This window comes from Ciconia boyciana, chromosome 4, assembly GCF_034638445.1.
Source record: "Ciconia boyciana chromosome 4, ASM3463844v1, whole genome shotgun sequence".
NCBI classification, from domain to species: Eukaryota; Metazoa; Chordata; class Aves; order Ciconiiformes; family Ciconiidae; genus Ciconia; species Ciconia boyciana.
The window spans coordinates 70,427,058-70,450,123 of record NC_132937.1 but is presented as its reverse complement, the minus strand read 5'-3'; the positions used below and the strand labels follow the sequence as shown (position 1 = coordinate 70,450,123).

General features: G+C 38.5%; 1 protein-coding gene across 2 annotated transcripts in view; it reads left to right on the top strand.

The window, feature by feature from the left end:
- SLC44A1 (solute carrier family 44 member 1) overlaps positions 1-22,809 on the top strand; it is a 70,339-nt gene extending 47,530 nt beyond the window's left edge. Inside the window, exons 7-16 of one of the 2 annotated variants that reach the window (XR_012042213.1) lie at positions 32-121; positions 2,179-2,306; positions 3,209-3,395; positions 5,634-5,799; positions 8,971-9,127; positions 9,376-9,459; positions 10,492-10,629; positions 11,995-12,231; positions 13,797-14,686; positions 16,120-22,809. Coding sequence is in view for 1 of the 2 variants with exons in the window: in XM_072859886.1 (XP_072715987.1) it covers positions 32-121; positions 2,179-2,306; positions 3,209-3,395; positions 5,634-5,799; positions 8,971-9,127; positions 9,376-9,459; positions 10,492-10,629; positions 11,995-12,231; positions 13,797-13,877; positions 16,120-16,143 (1,292 nt within the window). In the remaining variant the exon portion in view is untranslated. The remainder of the gene's footprint in view (positions 1-31; positions 122-2,178; positions 2,307-3,208; positions 3,396-5,633; positions 5,800-8,970; positions 9,128-9,375; positions 9,460-10,491; positions 10,630-11,994; positions 12,232-13,796; positions 14,687-16,119) is intronic. The other variant, XM_072859886.1, reaches the window with a different exon arrangement.
- The last annotated feature ends 257 nt before the right edge of the window (positions 22,810-23,066 follow it).

The following is a 23,066-nucleotide window of genomic DNA, read 5'->3' as shown; positions in this document are numbered from 1 at the left end:
ATTGCTCTACTTATTTTGTCTTCTTTTGCAGTGTTGTCCATGATTTTGATGGTTATAATCAGGTACATTTCCAGAGTACTTGTCTGGATTTTAACAATTCTTGTCATTCTGGGATCACTTGGTAAGTCTTGTTTGTATCTCAGTTTCTGAGTGCCCAGTTCTAATGTTTGTGCTCCATGTCCTCATGTCAGCTACATACCGCACAGATCTTGGACCACACATTTCCCTTCAGCTTTCCTTTGAGTCCCTTGCAAGACAAATGTCAAAAATGCCACCTTTGTAATTGCAGTCGTCTCCCAGAGAGTATGTTGCTCCTTAGAGATCTGCTTAGCTGGCAAGCTTCCTGACAGCCTATCTCACTAGAGCCCACTTAGGCAATACGGGATATTCCTCACAGCACTTGTAGCACAGCCCTAACCATTGCCTGCTTCTTAACCTGCCTTCCAAATATGTGAGCAAGACAGCTAGTCTGGGTGTGTCTGATGGCATACCCACCTGCTAGGCGTATTCAGGCGTGCAGGAATCAAAGGGCAACTATTGTTTATGCAGCCTCAGGGGACCCTTAGGATGTAGATGTGTCCATACAACCCTGACAGGTTCGTCGGCCTGTTCAGTCCTCCGAGTAGCTCTGTAAGTGTATCTAAGATCTGTTCTTGAGGAGAGGAAGCAAAGGTGCTTTTCTAGCTTTTCTAATCAAATTCTTGTATTTCCATATGACTCAAAGTCCTGCATGACCTAGGTCATGTATGAAATGCAAGCAGCCATGCCGTCTTGGGAATGGCCAAAGATTGTCTCATCCAAAATGATTTAGCTTGCATGAAGATAACCTTGCTTTATCACATTAACTTTTACATTTGTAAAACTAAAGTTTTCTATTACTGATACTCAATAGCAAAGCCAAAATGTAGGGGCAGATGACTGTAGGGAAGGAATAAAAATAGAATAATTAAATTAGGAAGTACTAGCAATTTAATTCTTGTAATGCATGACTGCAAGGGATGGAAAAAATCAGCAGACCATCTATGTCTTTTCAGGAACACTTGGTTTTTCTGCTTACTGTTCACAGGATCTCTGACCACAGAAAAGGGGAAAAATGGATTTTTTTTTTTTCATTTATATTCTCTTTAGAAGCTGAGTAACTATCTTGAGTGAAAGAGTTGAATTACTTATTGCCATCTGTTATTATGTTCTAAAAAATTGCATCCATTACACAGACCGAATAAGAACATGTCGTTTGTGAGACATACTGCTTATTTGGTATTCACTGTTTGTTTAGGAGACGCCAAAAGAGCATCCTCCGTTTTATATCTGAATGGAGTACCTTCAGCAAAGACTTGTAATCTCTAGATAAGCTTGTGCAGCTGATTCCGAAATAACAACAGAACAGAGAAGGATACTCAAAAGAGATACTCAAAAGTCTTGTATTTAAGAAAAGTTCTGCCTTGGAAAGGTAGCTAGAATATGAGAATGAAATTTTGGCCATAAGGCTAGGATTTCATAACGGGCTAGAAGAAAGTACATCACACTATATTGGCCTCCTGAGCCTTTCACCAATGTTTTTTCCAGGGCCCAAAATACATTGTCTGATGCAGGTATAGCTATGTTTCATTAACCTGAGGTGCAGTTTTCAGTATCAGGGATGTTCCTTCTGTTCTCGATTTGTCTTCCCAGGAGTTGTAGACTCCTCCGTTTTTTTCCTCTTGTTATTTTGCATCCTAATCCAAAGCTCCCTCTCTGTTCCCGCTCCTAAATTCTTACTCCCTACCATATTATACACGTACATACATACTTTCTATTACGTAACTCTTCTTTTTGTTACTCTATTGCCTGTCTAATCAGAGCTGTGATCTTTGTTGTTAGGGCTCCCCATGAACTAGTCCTCTCGTGCACTTCACCCTAAAACACAGAGCCAAAGAGCTGCAAGTCTCTCAAGTGGTCATAGTGGGGTGAGACTGTGAAAAGAGTATATCCACTTGAGAAGAGGGCACTTCTCCATCCTCAGAAGTTCCTGTTGGGTTAGCCATCAGCGCCCTTGAGGCATTTTGTACCAGCCTAGACTTAAAAAGAAACTGGTGCTTTGAAGAACTTCAGTCTCTTTGGTACTAGGTAGTATAACTGTATCACATAGAAGCAACATCTTTCAGTTTTCCTTTTTTTTGCTTTTTCTCTAAAACATAGGTGGTACAGGAGTCCTGTGGTGGCTCTATGCTAAGCAACGAATATCTGCCAGTGCTGTTGAGACTCAAATAGCCAAAGACAATCTTCAGGCTCTTCTGATCTATGCCATTTCAGCTACAGTCTTCACGGTATGCTTTGCTAATGCTATGCTTTGCCTATATTATTTTATTGTTCTGTCTTCCTGATTGTTTCTCTTTTTTTATTCGGGTGAAAGGTTTACATTGTACACATTTTTGAAGAGTTTATTTCTACTGCAAGCTCTGTTGCGGTGATTTTTTTTTTTTTTTTTTCCTTCCAGGCATTGTTCTGTAATATCTGTTTTTGAGTCAGGAGAGAGTTCCTGACCCTGCAGCTACTCTCCTGTACTGTAAAATGTCCACAGGGACTTCCATGAATTGGAACAATATTGAACTCCCAATCCAGTTTCACTTACGAGATTTTTGTTAGGTTCCCAGTTCAGAGGTACTTCATCATTTCAGTTTATTTGAAAGTAGTTAGACCATTCCTGCTTCTGAAATCGGTTGTTCCCAAACTTTTTCCACTTACAGAAGGACCATTATGAACTAAAATACTAAAAATGATTACTGAACCAATTTATCTTCTTCAGGCCTTGCTGTTTGTTTCAGAGTTACTGACTTTATTACTAAAAATTGACAATATTTGCCTAACTGATATGACAAGTCCACCACACCATGCCCAAATACAGATATTAAATTGCATTCTTTGTTGAATCTTGCTGATTTCACTGGTTTGTAAAACATAATTGAGGATAAAATCTGTTCTAATCTCATAAGCCTGTGGCTGATGATGATTCCATATACGTAATTATGAGATTGGAATTCCCCAAAAGTATACTTTGGAAAATAATTTATCGCCAGAAGAAGCTGATAGAGGCTTTACATTTTGATCTTGTGATCTTATCGATAGAGCATGTGTTCATTTGCTGTGTTTGAATATCCTAGCTGTGCAAAGTGATAGCTTGCTTATTTTTCAGTTCTCTAAAATGTGATTTGGAAACTTCTCCCTCTAGGTTATCTTGTTCTTGATAATGTTAATTATGCGCAAACGAGTAGCTCTCACCATTGCCTTGTTCCATGTGGCCGGCAAGGTCTTCATTCACCTGCCGCTGCTAGTCTTCCAGCCATTTTGGACATTCTTTGTGCTTATCCTCTTCTGGACATACTGGATCACAGTCCTGCTTTTCCTTGGTACTACAGGTAGGCAGCTACAAGGCTTATTTTAAATAAATTCCACTTTGGTTTTGTATGATTTCAGGCAGAGTTGGTTAAAAAGCATGTGGAAACCTCTAGAAAAAAACCCAGATATTATGCTTCTGTTGTTGTCTGCTTCAGTGACTTCAAAACACTTGTTTCAAGAAAGTTGTTGTGCATTTGAGTCTGCATTCCCCGTATGTACTTTGTGCCTTAGGCCAGCTTTTTGATTTGATGCAAGTTGGCATGTTGCAAACCACAAGACTCCATTAATAAGACTGCTATAACAGTTTTTCAAATAATTCCTTCTAATTTTACACAAACAAGTCAAAACCAGCTAATCTTACAGCTAATCTCATCAAGTATTGTATTGTATTGTAGCCAGTACTCACACAGATGAAGATGTAGTAATGAAAGGGCTGTTGTGCACATTTACTGTCTCCCAAAATGTCAATATACTCAAAGTAGTGTTCAGTTGTTCATAACTTAGGTGTCTAGTATTATTTCAGCATTTTCCAGGATTATTAGGTAGATTTTTCTGCTGTTTGTACACCATATTCTGAGAGCAGCCAATGTACTCTCAATTTCTGCCTGCCGTGAAGCTTGTAGAAGATGAGAGCTTTGTTTGTGTTCAGCGTCTGACAAGAGCTTCTAGAATTAGTGGATCCTATACGTTCAAATCTTAGTTACTTCAGCAGAGAAACCTAGCAACTGTGTTTTAAAATGGGAGATGTCTGTGTTATTTTGCAGTAAGTTGTAGACAATAGAGACCATAATTCATTATTAAAATTTTAGAATTTTGAAATGTATTGTTTACTGCTGATCCAAATGTAGCAGTGTTTCAGGTCACAGAGCTATTTGAGGATAATACAAGATAAATATTTTTTATTTCATAGCCTGAATTCTTAGCAAGGGATGGAGGTAATAGAATGTATGTGTTCTTGTTCTCATTACTGTTGAAATTTTTAGTTTTCATTACATGCTGTGCTACGTGCAGAAAATGTTCAGCTCTGAAAGTGAGTTAAGTCTCAGTCCCATGCTTCACTCTGTGAGTTAAAGACCACTGCACAGGGACTAAATTTGTAGCAGAATTTAGGCTGATACTATATTTTTCTGACAGAAAGTTTGCCTTGATTGGTCTTGATTCTGCAAAGACTAATTTATGCTTTTAGCTTTATATGCACTCAATATCTTCACTGATATCAGTTAAACAGAATCTTTGTGCAAATAGGGCCAGATGTTTTCAATCCAAACCAGGAGAACTGAGAAAGTGTATGTTATCTGGTTATGAGAAGATGCCTACACTTATGAAGAGCTTGTTCACTAAAAGCAAAATTATTTCAATAGTTCAATTTATTCACAAGAAAATACTGATTTTTTATATAAGCATAAAAGCATAGCTAAGAATGTGGAGAAGGTGCTATCAATGCACCTTTTAAACAATGCATTAATGCATGTCTAAACAATGGTTTTCAAGGTAAGCATTTTATACATGCGATGTTATTTTCAGTATTTTTCTGAATCTCATCAGCTGTTCACATAACTGTTGCATAAGATGAAACATCTCAGTGTAGGTTAACACATTGAAATAGAGCTTATCCTAGGAAGGTTCTGACATACTGTCAGTCTCAACACATGATATCGCTATTCAGATGAGACAAAGAGTCAATGGATTTCTGAATGTATGAAATCATATGTTTAGTATCTCTAAAGCTGCTCCTTATGTCTAAATACCTTTAAAGCTAAAAATGTTATTGAAATACATGCACAAAGACTTACCATAAGGAAAACAAAAGTGATTGTTAATATTGACATCCAGATGTAAGGAGGTATGGAGTTTAATATTGCTACTGACTGTGTGAATAATACCAACAGAGCAGCAGACTGAAATTAAGAATGACTAAGGCAGGCTTCTATTATGTTTAATTTTAAGAATTTTTGCCACTTGGGTTGTGGTTAGTTTTGGAAATTTCACTGCGTGGCTATAAATTAAAAGCAGTGTTGCGGGATTTTGAGTACACTCAGAATATTTTTTTTTAGCGCTTTTTTCAAATGCCATTATACTGATTGTCTCAAAAGCTATATCTTTCTTGTGAACATTCTTCCTAAACATGATATTTAGTAGTGTTAGTAGAAGCTAGAGGGGTTCTGCTGTAGACAGTTATGAACTGCTAACACCATATGCTTCCTTCTTTCTGAGTTGATGTAAGCACAATTTCCTTTTTTACCTTCATTTATTTCTAGGTAGTCCTGTCCCAAATGAAGAAGGATTTGTTGAATTTCGGATGGTAGGCCCTTTGAAATACATGTGGTGGTACCATGTAGTGGGATTGATCTGGATCAGCGAGTTTATCCTAGCCTGTCAGCAGATGACAGTAGCAGGGGCTGTTGTGACATACTATTTTACAAGGTAAGGACAACTTAGGCTGCTGAGCAGCCTAGAAATTGAATTAGCAGAAATAATGAGGGACACAGCTTTTGGGGAAAATACTTGCTTCCATCCTGAAAGTTGGAGAGCAGTTGAATTGTATTGACTCTTCTTAAATCATGTCAAGTCCTAAAATAATCTGGTTTGCTGATCATAGATGGTATTCATGGTATTTAGGACTTGAAGTCTTGTTTGCCTTGTAACCCATGCACATTGTACGGACGTGGATGATGGTTTAGAAAGTAGAATGGACCTGGAAGATCATCTGTAATGCTAATAATTAATGCTGATAAGCTCGGTAGAGATTAAAAAATATTGAAAGCAATTGATTATTATTTTAATTGCAAAACAGTGCCCTTTAAATTAATTGCAGTGCTTCATTAATCTTTCTTACACAAGATTACTTAAGGTGTTATTAGAGTCATCATTTACATATAGATTCTGACAAGATCATGTTCAAATAAAAAGTGATACAAAGTATGTGTGCATTAAAGCTCTATGTTTCATTGCTATATTTGTGTACTAAGTTGTGTATTGGGGCATACACTGGCTATTCTGCATGCATCTGCTAGCTATTCAAGAAGGCAGTACTAGTTATTAAGCAATGATTTTACCAACCCTCAGGCACAAGAATTTTGCTTCACAGAGATAAGAAACTGATTTCAGAATCACAAACTTAGCTTTGGGGTTTTAATTTCTAGTATTTGAAAACTTTTCTGAAATTACAATTGCTTAAAATTTACCTTAAATAAGTGAAAATTAAAGTTCTGTTTTTAGCCATTTAGGACCCAGTTTTTTCAGAATAAAAATTGTATCAGGTGCTTTGTTAGTATTTAATGAGAGTAAATGGTACTTCAGTGATCTGAAGTGTTACATTTTGGTATGTAGAGCAGAATTATGGCAGTATTTTTGGTAAGGAAAAAAAGCAAGTACACTAATATCTGTTCCACAAAAGTATAGTTTAATGAAGCTTCTCCACATCATCCTAGATCTAGTAGTTCATGATACATTTCTTCAACTCCCCCCACCCCAAAAACACCACACCATTGTTCAAGAACTAGTTGAGTCATTTTATTTAAGATGTTCTCAGAGTCTTTTCCAAATAATATAAATACAAGTCCTCTGGATAAAGAGCATCATGAGTAGAGGATGTTGACAAGATACTTAGTAATGGTGATTTACTTAAGAAGGGAAAACCAAGATGTTGGAGTAGTGCCATCCCCAAGAAGTATCCTAAGTACACATGTAGTTCAGTTAGTGGGTTTTGGTATGTGTTTTTAGCCTTTCATGTGAAGAATATTGTATATAAAAATTTCTAGTGATATCCAGCAGCCACATTCTATTCTTGCCATGTGCTTTTAAGAGTCTGTTTTTTTAAAAAATGGGTTTTTAAATAATGCATGCAGAAATTTTTCAAGTGCATGATTCAGATCACAAATGTTTAATTGGTTTGTCTTTTTAATTGAGACTGTTATCTGAATTACATTTGACTCCTTATCTGCCCTAGTCTTTAACACAATATCAAAGGCAAGGAATAATTTACTGTGCTGACAGCAATTCTGTTATTTTATTAATGATTAAGTCCTCCAGTATACCAATGAAATACCTCTGTGAAGTTATTACAAGATCTTACAGGGATGTAATCTTGTGAATAATTAAACTAGATTGAGTAATGAACTAGGAAAATAGAGAGGAGAGAGAATAACTTCGCATTGAAATAGATCACTTAGCAAGTGCATGCTTCATCTGTAAGTTTATGTATTTTCTATCACCTGAGGGTGAATGATTTTTCTTTTAACTGTACCCTATCATTCCATACCACAAATTTTATTTTAAGTTAGTAAGTACCCATTTTTCCCTACTGTTATCCTTTTCTGCATTTTAAGGTACAATTCTAATCTGAAGAGTGACTTAGTAAGAAAGGAAAGGGCATTAATTTGGACTTCCCCATTATTTCACATATTAGCAGCTTTCCACAGCAAATGAGGTGAAGTTATCTATGGAGAAACATTTTATATATGTTCACTCTTCATTCACCTTAGCCGGATGGATTCCTTTCAACTCGGGCAATAACAGACCTCAAGGTGTTCTGCATTACAGGCTCTGCCCTCAGTTACATTTACCTCAAAAGGAGGAAGTGGTGTGGTTGTCTGGGTGTAAGGCTCAGACCTTATGTGATTGTGCCCAAAAGGGAATAGAATTTGGCTTGCCCCACCTGAGCTCTAACAGTTAATTGGAAGAAAATACAGGGTAAACCTATTTTAATCATTAACATCTCAGGATTGATTTATGCAGACATTAGTTTCATGGAATTAAGACTCTACTTTTTTATCTTTTTGAATGAAACTCACCTGGAAATAACTTTCTCCTAAGCTGAGGAGATATTTTATGTTTGGAATGTTAGCATTTGTTCCTTTAATATGCTTAGCATTATGTTCATATTTCTAACAAAGAAGAAAAGCCATTCTTTAAATGTTGAATAAAGCTGCTCTTTGAGAGAGAAATGGAAGTGGCTTCCTTGGTAAGAAATATAAATAAAAACTTTAAGAGAGAATTGCTTCAAAACTGTGAAAGTAAGTATTCATCTGATAGATTAAAAATATTCTAGCCACACTGAAATAAAATAGCTTGTTTGAAGGCTTACTACTTGCTTCCTTGAGGATGTAATAGCTAAATCAGAAATGCAAAACATCTGAGAAAATAATTTGTCGAATAAGTAACAATAGTAATATCCTCTCCAGAGTCTCCACAAAGACCTCCAACAGAACAGGAGAGATAGGGAAGGCAAGTTTATCCATAGTCCAACGGAAAAAATGTTAGCTTTGTTTCTCACTTTTTTGGAAGGTTTTGAATTCCACACCATCAAATGTAGCTTTATAGAAACTGCTAGTTGGCGATAGCAGTAATGCAGCCAACTGCTAGTAAGACTACCCTTAAGACATACTGATTCCTTATCCTATTCCTATTCCAGCATTAGAGCCAAAACTGTGACTTGCACAGACTGTCAGTGTGGACTGAACAATATACACTGAAAGCTAGTATAAAGATAATACATTCCTTTTGCACATTAGTTTATTGAGAATTTGTAGTACTTCTAGATGATACTAAATACATATTGATCATTCTACTTTATTATTTTTCTCTTTTCAACAGGGAGAAAAGGAATCTGCCATTTACTCCTATTCTGGCATCTGTTAATCGCCTTGTTTGTTACCACCTAGGAACGGTGGCAAAGGGGTCTTTCATTATCACACTAGTGAAGATACCACGAATGATTCTTATGTATATTCATACTCAACTCAAAGGAAAGGTAAGAGAGATAGATTCCATTTTCCTTCTGAAACTCAATGACTGACATATTTACAGCTACTTTAATTTAATCTGTGTGGGGGCTGGAAGTCTTGTTTTGGAATATTTGGTCTTTAAAGGACCACGGGACTGAGAGGGACTGCTTAAGTTGCTGAGTATCAGTTACTGAAACACAAAGGAATGTTGTTTTCTTAAGATCTGTTGGTTTTACTCTTTATCTTTGTTTTCCCATCTTCTGTGCTTTTCTAGGAAAATGCTTGTGCTCGCTGTATGCTCAAAGCCTGCATCTGCTGCCTTTGGTGTCTAGAAAAGTGCCTGACCTACTTAAATCAGGTAAGATTTTCAATATTCAAGTTTTATGTAAGGGCTGATAATATATGTGATTCCCAGAATGCAGTCTGAGGCTGACACATAAGGTTGTCGTACTTTGGAACTGAACTTCAATGAAGGTACTTCAGTCTTGTCTCCATTACTGAAATTACACTGCACATCACAGTCTATGTTTACCTTCTGAAGGTGAAAAATAGCTGGTATTCATCTTTGTGAACGTGGTATCTCAACCATATAACAATTTGTTCAGTGGTTGGAGATGTTCCTCCTTATGTCCACTCTACCGAACTACATCTGAGTTTCAAAATATGTTTGTTGTGAAAAGAGAATGAAGCTTTTCTAGGTGTAGTATTTAAGGTTCACACAATTGAAAAACTGTATATAACATCAAACTGTTGTCATCGTCTACAAAGTGGAGAAAGAGCTGCAAGTTGCAACACACTGGCTGGTCAGACCCCTTTTGGCCTGTGGTTCCACCTCTGTTAAGTACATCTCTAAATATCTCTTTAATATCCCTTTCACTGTTGTTCATTTTTTTTGCTTGTGGAAATACAGAAATAAAAGCAGAAGGCGGCGTTTAAAAAAAGCCAGTATAATCCTTTAAAATTGTCCTGGCTAACTTTGAAGCAGTCTAGTGGAGTATCTAGAAATTATCTTGGTGGACTTGTATGACTCTCAAACTCTTTTATATTTCCAGAATATTTTTTCTAACTACTTAATTGCTATAGTTATGCCACTGCTCACCTCCCCCTGCAGAGAAACTGCAATTTCTGTTTAATTAGTTTTTTGGAATAAACTTGTTAGTGCATAAATGATGAGCAAGGGAGGAGAAGAATAGTAATTCTCTACCTTGTATAGTCTTCTGTCAGCTGGTACATACTGCTTGATTCAACAACTCTCAAGGGAATCTTTGTTCATTAACATCATATGACTTATGTGACTTACTCAGAAGCCGTATCTTCTCCCCCTGCTTCCCCGCCTCCATCTGAAATATCTGATCATTCCATGAGTAAATCTTCAATCTGCTTTTCCCAGAATGCATATACAGCCACAGCTATCAACAGCACCAACTTCTGCACCTCAGCAAAGGATGCCTTTGTTATTCTAGTGGAAAATGCTTTGCGAGTGGCTGCCATAAACACAGTTGGGGATTTTATGCTGTTTCTAGGAAAGGTATGTCTGCTGTATACAGTTGTTACCAACCTATGTAGTAGCAAGCTGTCCTTAGCAATGGCTTGCACCCTAGATACAAAATGCCTTCCAATTCCTGTTTCTTAGCATGCACTTTATCGCATCTAGCTGCATTATATCAGGAAGGGACTGTCCAAGATAGGGAGGATAAACAGATGACCCACTTACGTTAAGTAAAAGTGATCAGAAAGGCTGAAGATGATGACACCTTCTGCATGAATTTATTTTTAGGGAGTCAAGAGGAAAGTGTTTATTAGAACTTCGGAGTTTTTGATTCATTTTGTGGTTAAAACCTAGAATTGTAAGGAAAGGAAGCATTTCCTCTAAATTCTGTTTAGTAAAGGCTCTCCAGGTTTATGTTGAAAATTGGCACATTATTGATCACCATTTATGACAAAATTGAACTGGAAGGTAGTATAGGAGCCTGCTATGAGGAACTGCCAGCTTGGACTGAACTGTCTTCCTTATCACATTCCTCTGCTTTTATTAAGTCACAGTACAGTGGGCTGAACTTTTAATCCAGTAATTAAGTCAATAAGAAGTGAGAAGAAATAAACACATAATGAAGATATAGGTGCTTAGGAGACCATTAAATTACATAATGTGGTTTTATGGAGGTGTCTGAAAGGTGTTAGGAAACATCTCCCTGAAAAGAGGTCTTTCAAATTATTAGAGAGATGCACAGGTGACAGAAACGTTAAAATGAACAGTGCAGCATATAAAAAATAGTATCAGCTAAAACAGTGCTAGGCTGCCAGCCTGTCTCCTCTCTCAGTGCAACATGATATTTTCATAATACAGTAAAGCTAAAGCTGACCTATTTTACAATTTCTTGTTTAGCTGCAGTTTATAATAATAGATTCAGAAATTTTAAAAATGTTGAGTGGCCACAACAATTGTTTTAGTCCTTTTGTTATTCCCAAAGACCAAACTGGTACCCAGTGAAATATCTGTTAGGGCCTCACACGTAGTGTAGTTCTGTGGAGACTGTTACATGAAGTGCCTCACATGAATTCTGATCTACTTTCCCTGTATGGAGATGAGACAGAGATAAGACAATCTTGGAGACGAGACAGAGATAAGACAAGCTTGGAAGTTGTCTCCACCAGCAAAATGAAAAACATACCATTACCCCAAGACCTGCCTCCCCCCCCCCCCCCCCCTTTTATCATTTACACTCAGGGATGTGGGGAATCCAGGAGGTAAAGATGTCATTACCACTAGCATCTGTAACCCCTAGTTCTAGCCCTGGCAGAGCAAGAAGCACATAGTTAAAAACAAAACAAAACAAGACAAAAAAATCAAAAGGCTTCTGCCATTAGAGTTGTCTTCTGTTTTCTTCCTCAGGTCCTGATTGTCTGCAGTACAGGTTTGGCCGGGATTATGTTGCTGAATTACCAGCGAGATTACACCATCTGGGTGCTGCCACTCATCATTGTCTGCCTCTTTGCATTCCTGGTTGCTCACTGCTTCCTTTCCATTTATGAAATGGTTGTTGATGTCCTTTTCTTATGTTTTGCCATCGATACAAAATACAATGATGGGAGCCCGGGGAGGGAATTCTACATGGATAAAGTTCTCATGGTAAGTTTCCCCTTGCTCTCTAAGGCTAAGGATATGGTTTCATAAGATGGGCATTTTGAGAGTGGAGTGAACTCACTAGCTGAGTTTAATACTGTAATTTTTCTTTACTTGGGTTACCTTGCTGTCTTGTTCATGGCTTGATCAACAAACAGTGTGGTCTGTCTGATGAGCATCAGATAAGTAATGATGCTTCTCTCCCTTGACGTCACTGGTATTGGCTTTTATACACTGGCTGTGAGATGAGCAGTTGTCTTGCAGAATCATACCTTTGGGTATCATTTCTTGTAAATGATACACTGCAGAATGGAAAGAAGCAAAACAAGGGGTAAAGGCTTGGTTTTTGTACTTTCCTGAGAAGGACCTCTCTTGGGACATGGAAGAGAAAAAATATCAGAGTATTGTACCTCACACACAGAGAGTGACCACACTGGAGTTTTTCTTCTTTCAGATGGACAGGAACCAGAATTTGCTTCTCAGTCTGTCATGCGCAGAAACAACAGATACTATGTTTTGTCCTGAAGCATAGATGCTATGTCAAGGCCCTTTGCACAATTCAGTTCTTATTTGTTTGTCCCATCTTATTCCCTGTTCACTCTAGCTAGAGACCATGATGTAAAAATTCTGATCCTCCAGCCATTCAGTTTGTTGTTGAGTAGGTAATTTTCTTGATAATGTTTTTAAATGGCAACCGTAGAATATGTGCCTGTAAAATGTACCCACATGGGTAGGCTGGAGGAAAACTCTAATGACTTCTTAGCATAATTTTTTTTTCTGATTACTCGTTGAAAAAACATGTCAAGAATTTAATGTTAAATTTTTGGTAAAACACTACAGAATCTAGAGTATATAATAAATAAAACAGTAGCTGATTAGTTGCTTTTTAGCACAGAATAAGAGTAAAATGCAGCATGCTGTCTCAGAAGACAGCACAGATGAATCATAAAAGCATTGTGGGTTTCTTTAGTGAACAGTAAATATCAGAAAACACTAGCAGCTAAAGTTTACTGAAATTTGCTACAGAATGCTTGCCTTTAAGAGAAAAAATTACATGAAATGGCATTAGCACCTTTGCTAATCTTTGTGAATAGGTGATTCTGATCTGGTGAAAAATATAAGAGTTTGAATTGAGGGAAGTTAGGGAAATCAACAAGACCTTGCAAGTAATTATCTCCAGGTGCCTCTGTTTAATGGAGTTCTAAGTAACTGGAGTAACTGTGTGTAACTGTTACACACGGTTTACAGAATAGGATGTAGTAACTAGGATCTCTGGTTTTTTTGACAACCACCCTCCTACCTTCCTTCCCCGTAAAGGAGAGCATTGTGTGCTAAATGTGAAAGTTGTAACAGCACACAAAGCAAATACCTGTCTGGCTTCCAGAATTAAAGGCTATTTAGGGCTATTTAGCAGGCTCTTTTGGTACTTTGTGGACAAGTCTGACCGAGAGAAGTGGGAGGAGCAAGTTGTGTTGACATTTTGAGCAGTTACATCTTGAAGTTTTGTATTGAGATTTGATGTTTGGAGTCTGTTCTAAGAAAGCACTTTTCACTTTATTACTGTTTTTCAGGAGTTTGTGGAGAATAGTAGGAAATCTATGAAAGAAGCGGGCCGGGGAGGTGGAGCTGAGGGCAGAGAGCTAAAACCAATGGTAGGTGCAGATGAGGAGGTGGCGATCCTCCAAGAGTTTCACTTTTACTTCTTCTCCCTCTTTGTCTTTACTGACTGCACTTCTTCAGGAGAAGTTTTTGTTCTCTGTATCACTCAAGATGTTCTGCTTTTTCTGTTTGTGAGCTTGCCTATCACCTGGATGGCAGAGTTTTTGTCACAGCTGAGACCATCTCCTGTAAAAGTAAGATGAAAGGAACTGTGTCATATGAAACAAATGCAGTATCATTTCATTAGAATTAATATGCATGCTATGTGGTATACAGCCCCAACTGCTGAGTACTCTCAAAATAAGATGACTCTGAAATTCATTGGGATATTCTGACTGTAATCCTCTTTTCAGTCCTGAACTGAACAATTTTTGTTCCTCTTACGTTCACTGTAAAAGCCTGAAGAACACTACTGAGCGCATCCGTTGTTGCAAAGTAGCACCAGGCATTTAAAGCTCTCACCAAATTATTCTATACAGTGCCAAGGAATTGGATACAGTGATTCCTTTCAACCTGCTCAAATGACATTTCTCCCAGTTGTTTGTTTTTATTGCCAACTACTTATGTTGCTTGTCTCTTGTGTGCTCTTTCCATCTCACACTGTCAGATACGCAGACAGTGAACAATGCATCATTTATGCTTCTGCAGCCTGTTTTACTTATGGTGTGCCTGTTAGGAAGGCATTGCATGTCTGAGTAGCCTGGAATAAGGAACAGCTATACATGGTACAGATAACAGATAGGAGGATGAGTTTGGAAGGTGGAGAACTGAGAGCGTATGATGGAGACCCAGGCTGGGCAAGGTATGGCTTGTCATCGTGCAATATGACTTTGTGAAATAAAGTATTTTTCCATCATTACTTTCTCAGAGTATTTGGGGCCTGACGCAGTTCCTTACCATGGGGACAATTTTTTAACCTAATGGAACCTAAATAAAGTGTATGCTAACAGTAGAATTTTTTTAAATTATGTATGTGAAGCCATGTTGCATGAGCACTTTTTGACCTAGCTGGAATGGGTTCCTGCTGTAGAATGGATAGATGTGTAGCTTTGCGTGTTTTGCTATTTCATTATAGCATACCAGTTGCTAGATTTGCTTATGCCTAAATGCTGCTGTGTTTATACATCTAAAAAACTAATTCTATGCTCATTTACTGTTTTCTTCTGGGAGTAATTCTAGCTGTTCAAACAGACACTAATGTTGGGATTTTCAGAGTGGTGTAAACACTGTAAATGTAAAGCTGCTGTTAAAATGATTCGAGAATTGGGTTTGCAAACCCTCTAGTCAGACGCACAAAAAATCTCAGTCTAAAAATGTATTATGTTCATTCCTCTAATTCAAACAACTGGTTTACCTTAAGTGGTTTTCCACTTATGCTCTTGTAAGTGCTAGCACAGACCACTACTCAGACTTTTGTACTTGACTGCCTAAAGCTTGAATGTTAAAACCTTTATTCATCCTGCCTCGTAGAAGGGCAAACCAAGTACTTGCAAGTCAAGGGTGGTCTTGTTCTTTTAGGAACTTGACTCTAGGCACTTGAGCCTGGCACTGGCTGAAAGTCTTCCTAGGACTGCTGGAGGAGATGATGAGCACTTGGGGCTCAGCCTGAGTGTCACCTGCTGAATTACTCCCAGTTCTGCTGCTCATGCGATAATCTTGTTTGGAACTGACCTGGGCCTTGTTTTCTCAAGTGGATTTTCATTTTGGGGTGTTCAGCTCCAGTTGAATAGTTTCTGAAATATTAGGATCTCACTTCCTGACAAGGACGGGACACAGCAGTTACCTCTGTGAAATTTCTGATACCTTCCCACAAAGCATTGATAAAGGCCTCAGTTACATCTGGAATAAGATCATTCATAAGTCTATTCTGTACTAGTAGTGCCTATAGTCCCAAAATTGGGTGTTTGAAAATTAGATTAATTTTTCTTTTTTTCCTTCTTGTTTTAAAAAATAGTCTTTACTGTTTTCTTTCAGCCTCCTTGAAATGCGGATATTTCTTAGACATGACAATTAGTTCTAAAAGTGAAATGCCCTAAGTGCAGTTGTATTTTAAATAGGTATTAATAGCAGAGATGAGGAAACATTTAGGACCTTCTGTTCTTGTATCAAGGCACAAGAAAAAAAAAAAACCTTTTCACACTTCTTTCTTTATGGTTTCCAGTGACCCCTTTGACTCAGTTTCTCCTTGTCTTTTGGCATTTGTCTAAGACTGTGCTGTATGACTTTGTTTTCTAGGCCTCTGGAGCAAGTTCATCTTGAAACTAGCCAGCCATATTGGAACCCATTGACATTCCAAAACAGTATATATATACATATATACATACATATATATATATATATAAATAAACAGCCAAAATCAGAGAAAAGGAACAGGGATTTAATACTTTTTTTAACAATTATTTTTGTGAAACATGTACTCTTTTCATACGGGTGGCTTTTACAAGCAGCTTTATCATTGTTCCATTTTTTAAATTATTCATTGTGGTCATGGAAAAGTTGATTCTTATCTGCTTGATATTTTACAATCTGGAGGAGGTATCATTGTAAAGATAATCTGAAATGATGACTGGGTTTAGAGACAAATTTCCCATGACACTGCTAATCTGCTGAGAGTTTTACTTGCTTAGTTTGTTCAAATTTGCATTAAATTCAGGACAGTTACATGTAAAGAAAACCTTCAAATCAAGAAAAGCCTCAAATTTAGTTTTTCAAAAGGTGGTTTCACTGAGAGTTCATTCAGTTCAAATGGGTTTGTAAGCAGTCATTTTACTTTACAGCCCTAGTGGGGCACAGTTTTGTTTATCAGTATCAGATATCACAATAACCAACTCCTCAGGTATTCAGGTGTGTGGGAGCCCTTGCATCTCCTATTAAACAGAAACTAGAAAATGGGGACAGATAATTTTTATATGCAATTAACTTCCTGTTTTACCCTTCTTACCCATTGCCCGCTATCCCTTGAGTTCCGTAGCCTCCTTCACACTTCAGCAGTGCTCTTTTGAAGGATATGGATTCTCCATATGAGCAATTGAAATAACAGATTGTTAAAGCTCAGTCTTAGCTATACTCATGATTAATTCATGACTAGATGTAACGATGCTGAGGATGGGAAGAGAAATGAACTGTACTACTGTACAAAAAAGTACTGTATGCTTCATTTCATTTAATGCCGGAGAGCTTTGGGAGGTGGAAGGGACCATTCCTTGCCTGTTCTTTCATCCATATTTGTATGTACTGTAGCAGGTGGCTAAAACAGGAAAGGGCAGAGAAACATTTCTTTGGAAGTGTAACTGCTAGGATAGTTATCTAAAGTTATCAAATAACAACAAGAGAACGTGCTTTTTTATTATTATTCTTAGACATTGACATTTCTTTTCAGTCTGGAAGTTCACCAGATATGAATGCTAATATCCAATTCTTCAGCATATTGTAATGGTAAATGCTTAAAAGTGTATTTGCTAAGAATTCATGATCTGTCTATGCTATATACTCCTTTTGTTACAATTTTTTTAAGAAAACTATTTTTGTTAATGTAAAGTTAATATTTCAGAGCAGAATTTTTAAACTTATTGCACTAAATATAAGCTCTGTACAAATAAATAATGCCTCAATGGTTCAATCACTCCATTCAAGAAAACCTTTTGAAAGAGAAAAGCCCTTCTACAGAAGCTTTGCGATGGAGTGGAGAGGTATGTCCAGGTACAGACATGCACAACTCGTGTTATCAAGATTTAATAAGTAAGCAGTTCTCTGTGCTTCCTTACAGAGGATCAGGCTTTTAAATTGCTGTCGAAAGTTTAAAAAAATATGTAGTATCATGTAGCTAACCAGTGCTCTTACCTTTTGGCAATAGTGAAATATTTCACTTTTGCTTCTAGAAGTCATTTGATAACTTAAATTTGTTTAGTTTTCTTTTGGTAAGCCAATTAAAAGGATTTACTCTTTTCATATCACAGAACCCAAACTATATGAAATGTATGAAAATAAAAGTACATTTTGAAATTACAGCTGCTGGGGAGGCAGGGAGACAGAATTACCCAATCCGGCAAGCACTTAGACACTCGTTTAAGTGAACCATATTGGTAGCTCCACTGACATCAGGAGGGCTCTCTAAGTATGGAAGCTGTAAGTTACACATCTGTGTAAGTGCTAACTGGACTAGACCTTCAACCTAGGGATTCAAACTGGAGCACGGGCAAGGCCTCTCAGTGCAAGTTAGAGGTCAGACTATCTAGAAGCAGCACTGGAGCAGCCTTAAGTTTGTGGAGAGGAGGCATTCCTGCTGTACCAGTGGCTAAGACTTCAGTGGCACCGAACACCAATATTTGTGTAGATCAGTGGGGTTTAGCAAGAGAAATTTAAAAACTGGCTCAGATGAATGCTAGAAACCGGATTCCAAGGCTAAGAGACTTATCATGTATGCAGTTGCTTCCAGAGAAATCAATTTCCACCTTGTCTGGAAGTTATTGGAGGTGCTTTGATTGAAGCCTTGGATTCTGCACATTTTGACAAGTTTCTGCCGTGACCAGTTCCACAAGTTTGTGTTCTCTGCTCACTGGAAGTCCTGGGTGGGGGCTTTTCTCTGCAATTGCAACTAGGACTGCAGTTGGAAACCAGTTTTGTATTTTTGTATGACTTGACTGTGCACCATTTTTATAGCAGTTTATCCTGTTTTAAAAAGAAATTTGTTTTATTTACATGGTGTTTAAAAGATACAGGCAACACTTTTCTATGGGTAGTTGTAATGTTTAAGTGACAAATCTATATCATTATAAAGTTATTAATAAAATCGTGTGCACCATTCTTGAGTGTATATCTGGCATGCAGAGCTTTTCAGTCATGCCAAAGAGGCATTCCATCCACACGCAGGCTTTCCAGTGGCCATTCTGAATGTCCTTTGAAGTTCATTTGCAACCAAACTACAAGCTGCCCTCTTCCAGCTCTGTCTTGTGCAAGGAGATAAGCAGAAGACTGACGTCTGAAGAGACAACTTTTCAGGACAAATTTAGACTCTGCTTTCCTTCCCTAGTGGGGATAGTGGAGTAGAAGAACACTTTACATGTAAATCCCCAGTTGGCAGCAGAGGTGCTGGGGTCTGCCAGTTGTGATGGATTAAGTATTTTTTTTGCCAACTGGTTATTAAAGCTGGTATAGGGACTGCTTTGTAGGAAGCAGTCTAGACTGACTAGAGAGTGACACTGCACTGGGAATAACACTGCAGGAGGAGCAGGTGAGACAGCTGAGATAGAAAAAATCATCTCCTTGGAAAGTCCACTGAACCTCAATGCTTGAGGACTGGAGATTCAAGCTGGACAGTTGGGGTTTAAAAACCAAGCCAATGGGATTACTGGTTCCCAGTGTTTGGTTTCTGCAGATGGTCTGCATCATAGCCTCTGATCAGCTAGGTTTCAAAGGAAAAAAAAGCATGCCATACTTTAAATTGTTTAATTTTTTCCACATCATTTTACTCCCTGTTCCATTTGGAAGCTGAGCAGCAGTGTGTCGTTTTGCTTCTTCCAGCCCTAGAGAATATTTTTTGTTCTTTTAGCTCTCATTTCTGTATTGCTCTTTCAGCACAGGAGTGCTAAGTGGCAGAGTGTCAGCTCCCCTTTGTCCCACCGATCTTAGCACATGCCTTCTCACCTTCCCAAGGCAATGATTCAGGATATCACCTGGACTGAATGGGAGGGGGAGTAGGTGCTGAGCTGAAGTTCTGAGGTGGGTTTTTTTGTATGATACCACTCCATCACTGTGCTTGCTATGGTTAGGAGTGCAGCCCATCACTTCTACAGTTTCAGTGCTGCTCCACAGCTAGAGTAAATATATGGTGTGGCCAGCTTAGAATTGTATCTTCAGCCTTCCAGTAGCTTGTGTTCACACTCCCAGCTGCCAAAAACAGGATTGGGTTTTACATGTGGCCTTAGCTTGGCATGGTAACCCAAGGACTTTCTGCATTAGGAAAGCATGTCCTAGAAGGGAGAACTTAAAGTGGGTTGACCCTGGCTGGCAGGTAAGCCCCTCATCTGTTGCTTGCTTACTTCCCCCAGTAGGGTAGGACAAAGCATTGGAAAGGCAAAAGCAAGAAAACTCACGCATCGAGATAAAGACAGTTCATTAAGTAAAGGGAAAAAAAAGAAAAAGAAACCCAAGTGATGCAGAGGCAATCACTCACCACCTCCCACCAGTAGGCCAATGCCCAGCCAGTCTCTGAGCAATGGCTACTTTGGAAAACTTCACCCTCCTCCCTCCCTCCCCCCTTCCAATTTTATTGCTAAGCATGACATCATATGGTATGGAATATTTCTTCAGTCTGTTCAGGTCAGCTGTCCTGGCTGTGTGCCCTCCCACCCTCTTGCCCAGCCCCAGCCTACTCTGCTGGGGTAGCAGAGTGAGAAACAGAGAAAGCCTTGACCCTGTGCAAGCACTGCTCAGCAACGGATAAAACACTGTTGTGTTATCAACACTGTTTTGGTTGCAAATCTAAAACACAGCACCATACGGGCTGCTGTGAAGAAAATTAACTCCATCCCAGCCTAACCCAGTACACAGGTCCACTTACCCAAGAGTTAATCCAAGACTCGCTCCCTGCGTTTCTGTACAGCACCTTCTCAGGGTGGTTACTTCTTTCTGAAAGGGCTTTTTCAGCAGCAGGCAATTAGCCTGCTCCACAGTGCTCCCTTTCATGGAGGGAGCAGGGGATGCTAGCTCTTACTCTTTCAGCACAAAATGGGGATATAAAGCAGAAATGAGCCCTTTCTGTATCAGTGTTCTGGCAATTGAGCAGCCAGTGTTGGAGACAACGTACTTAATGTGCCCTCAGGGCATGCACTTTAGTGGTTTGCTCTGAGTAGTTATGATGTATTCAATGAATGTATGTTATAGAGTCAGAATAAAATGCATGTAGCAGACATATACTCATCATCACCATCCAGTGATCATTTGGTTCTGAGTGCATATTACGTGCTGTATTGAACATGGCACTGTCATTTTAAGAAACACTCTTACAATTTAAAAGTAGATACCTAAGAGCATACCTGTTTTTTAAATCATGGCTTTGCCTGTGCAGATACTGTTAACTAAATCTAAACATCACAAGTCCATTGTTTCTTGAACAGTTTGTGTGTCACATTATCACCACAGAAATCCTATTTCATCTTTGTGGAAAAAAACCCTCGTGTTTCCCAAAACAAAACCCAACAGACTTATTTGAAGCATTTCTTGCACTCAGCTTGTGTGTTGGGATGATGGAAGTTTACTCTAAATATTTCATTTTTAAATGCTCTTTCAACTATTTCATCTCTGCTGTTATTTCCATCACATAACAAGAGATTATGGAGACTAGTAAATTTGTATTTCTTGTGTTCTGTAGCAAATACTGTTCTCAAGGTATTTTTTTTCTTTTATATTTAGAGAGATGAGAGAAGAGATGAAACTTGTCTCTTGTGATATGGGTCATGTATAAAAGGCAGAATTTCTGGTCTGGGATGGAGCTGTGATGTGTCTTGCAGTGTTTGCAAGCTGATGCAATCAAGCCAAAGCTCTTCAGAGACATTAGGATTATGAAAATATTTCTAGGGACAATAGGTAGCACGAATCCATCTAAAAATACCCATTTGGAGGCTAAACTACCTGGCATTCATTTGACAGAGATCAGTTAAAACAGAACTAGCAGAAAATCAGCAAACACCATCAGATTCTACGCCCCTGCTCACTGAAGTGGTCAAGTGATGATGAGCAGAATTTGGTGTTTTAAGCATTTGGTACTTTTCTGTAGAAACATGGGACTCCCCTTAGAACCAAAGTTGCAAGAATTCAGAGCAAAAGTACCAGCTGACTTCAGCAGAACTAGCCTAATTTCAGTAACTTTAAAGACAGCTCTGGCCTCTCTAAATATGTGATGGAAGATGCCAGCAGCATAGCTGGCTACCGTTCCTCAAGTGCACCACCGCTCCCCTCTGACTTGAGTGAAATAGGGGCAGCTAGGGAGTATGTTAGAAAGGTTTTGTGAGATGAGGAATCTGATTACTCCTGAAACCCACCAGAAGTTGGGCGCTGACTGGAGTTCCCACAAAAGTAATGATTTTTAACTCTCAGATAAATACTGCGTGTGCTCCAGTATTACTATTGGTAGGGTCCCTCCCTGCTCAAACTGAAAAGGGAGAATCTCTCATTAGAAAAACAGTGCTGCAGTCAATGAGGTTGTGTCTCCTAGGGGAGCGAGGGAGGAGAAAACGGAAAGGTTGTTTTGTTTCTAATGTAGGTCAGAAAGCAGCTGCCAGAGGTTAGGTGGAGCCATGGAGAGCAGGATTTCACAGGTAGAAAATATTCTGCATTATCTTCACAGTAGAGAAAATTCATATTCTGATTCACAGACATCTCACAGCAACATCCCCTGTGCCCTGCTTTTATTTTGCTCTGGAGTGCTTCAGAGCAGGAAAGAAGGTGGAATCCTATACCTATAGAAAGGAATTATTTCTATACGGTGTATTGTGTTGCTGATTATAGCAACTACCCTAAGGAAAAAGGAAGATCTTCTGAACAGATTTTAAAGGCTTGACAGTACTTGCATTGTCATAGTCCATCAAAGCTTCATCTGGAAAGAAAACAAATTTTTCATCCTCTTTCACTCATACTTCTAACAGGGCAGTCAAACCCCTGAACTGCTTTAGTGATTTTCATTGAATCAAGATCAACTAACAAGTGCTCCTTTTTCCAGTGGAATGCCACCTCCTTTGGGAATGGGAAAAGTAAATGTGACACTGTTTATTGTTGTCTGAGAACTTGAAATGTTTTATACTGCAAGCTGTGAATGCAGGAAGAGAAGGGAAATTAACAGTGCTGATCTAATCTTAGATTTTCTGTGTAAACTGACATTGTGCCAGAATACTGATGCAAAACTGTATTTTAGTCTAAGAAATGTATAGATTTTTTAATGTATCAAAATAAAGTTTTTCTTTTTAAGTAAGAAAGATGTTTCTGTGTCTTCCCTATGGGGTGCTAAGCCCTGCTGTTCCTCTTAGGAATACTATTTTATGGCCCTGAAAGCAAGCAGAGTCCACCCAGATCTTTGCTCAAGCTTTGCTTAGCTCTGTGCCTGCCCCTTAGCTGAGTAGCTGCAGTAGTGCTGGGCATGCCTTCTTGGCTCTCTCACTGTCCTGGTGCCAAGAACTGTTGTGATGCTA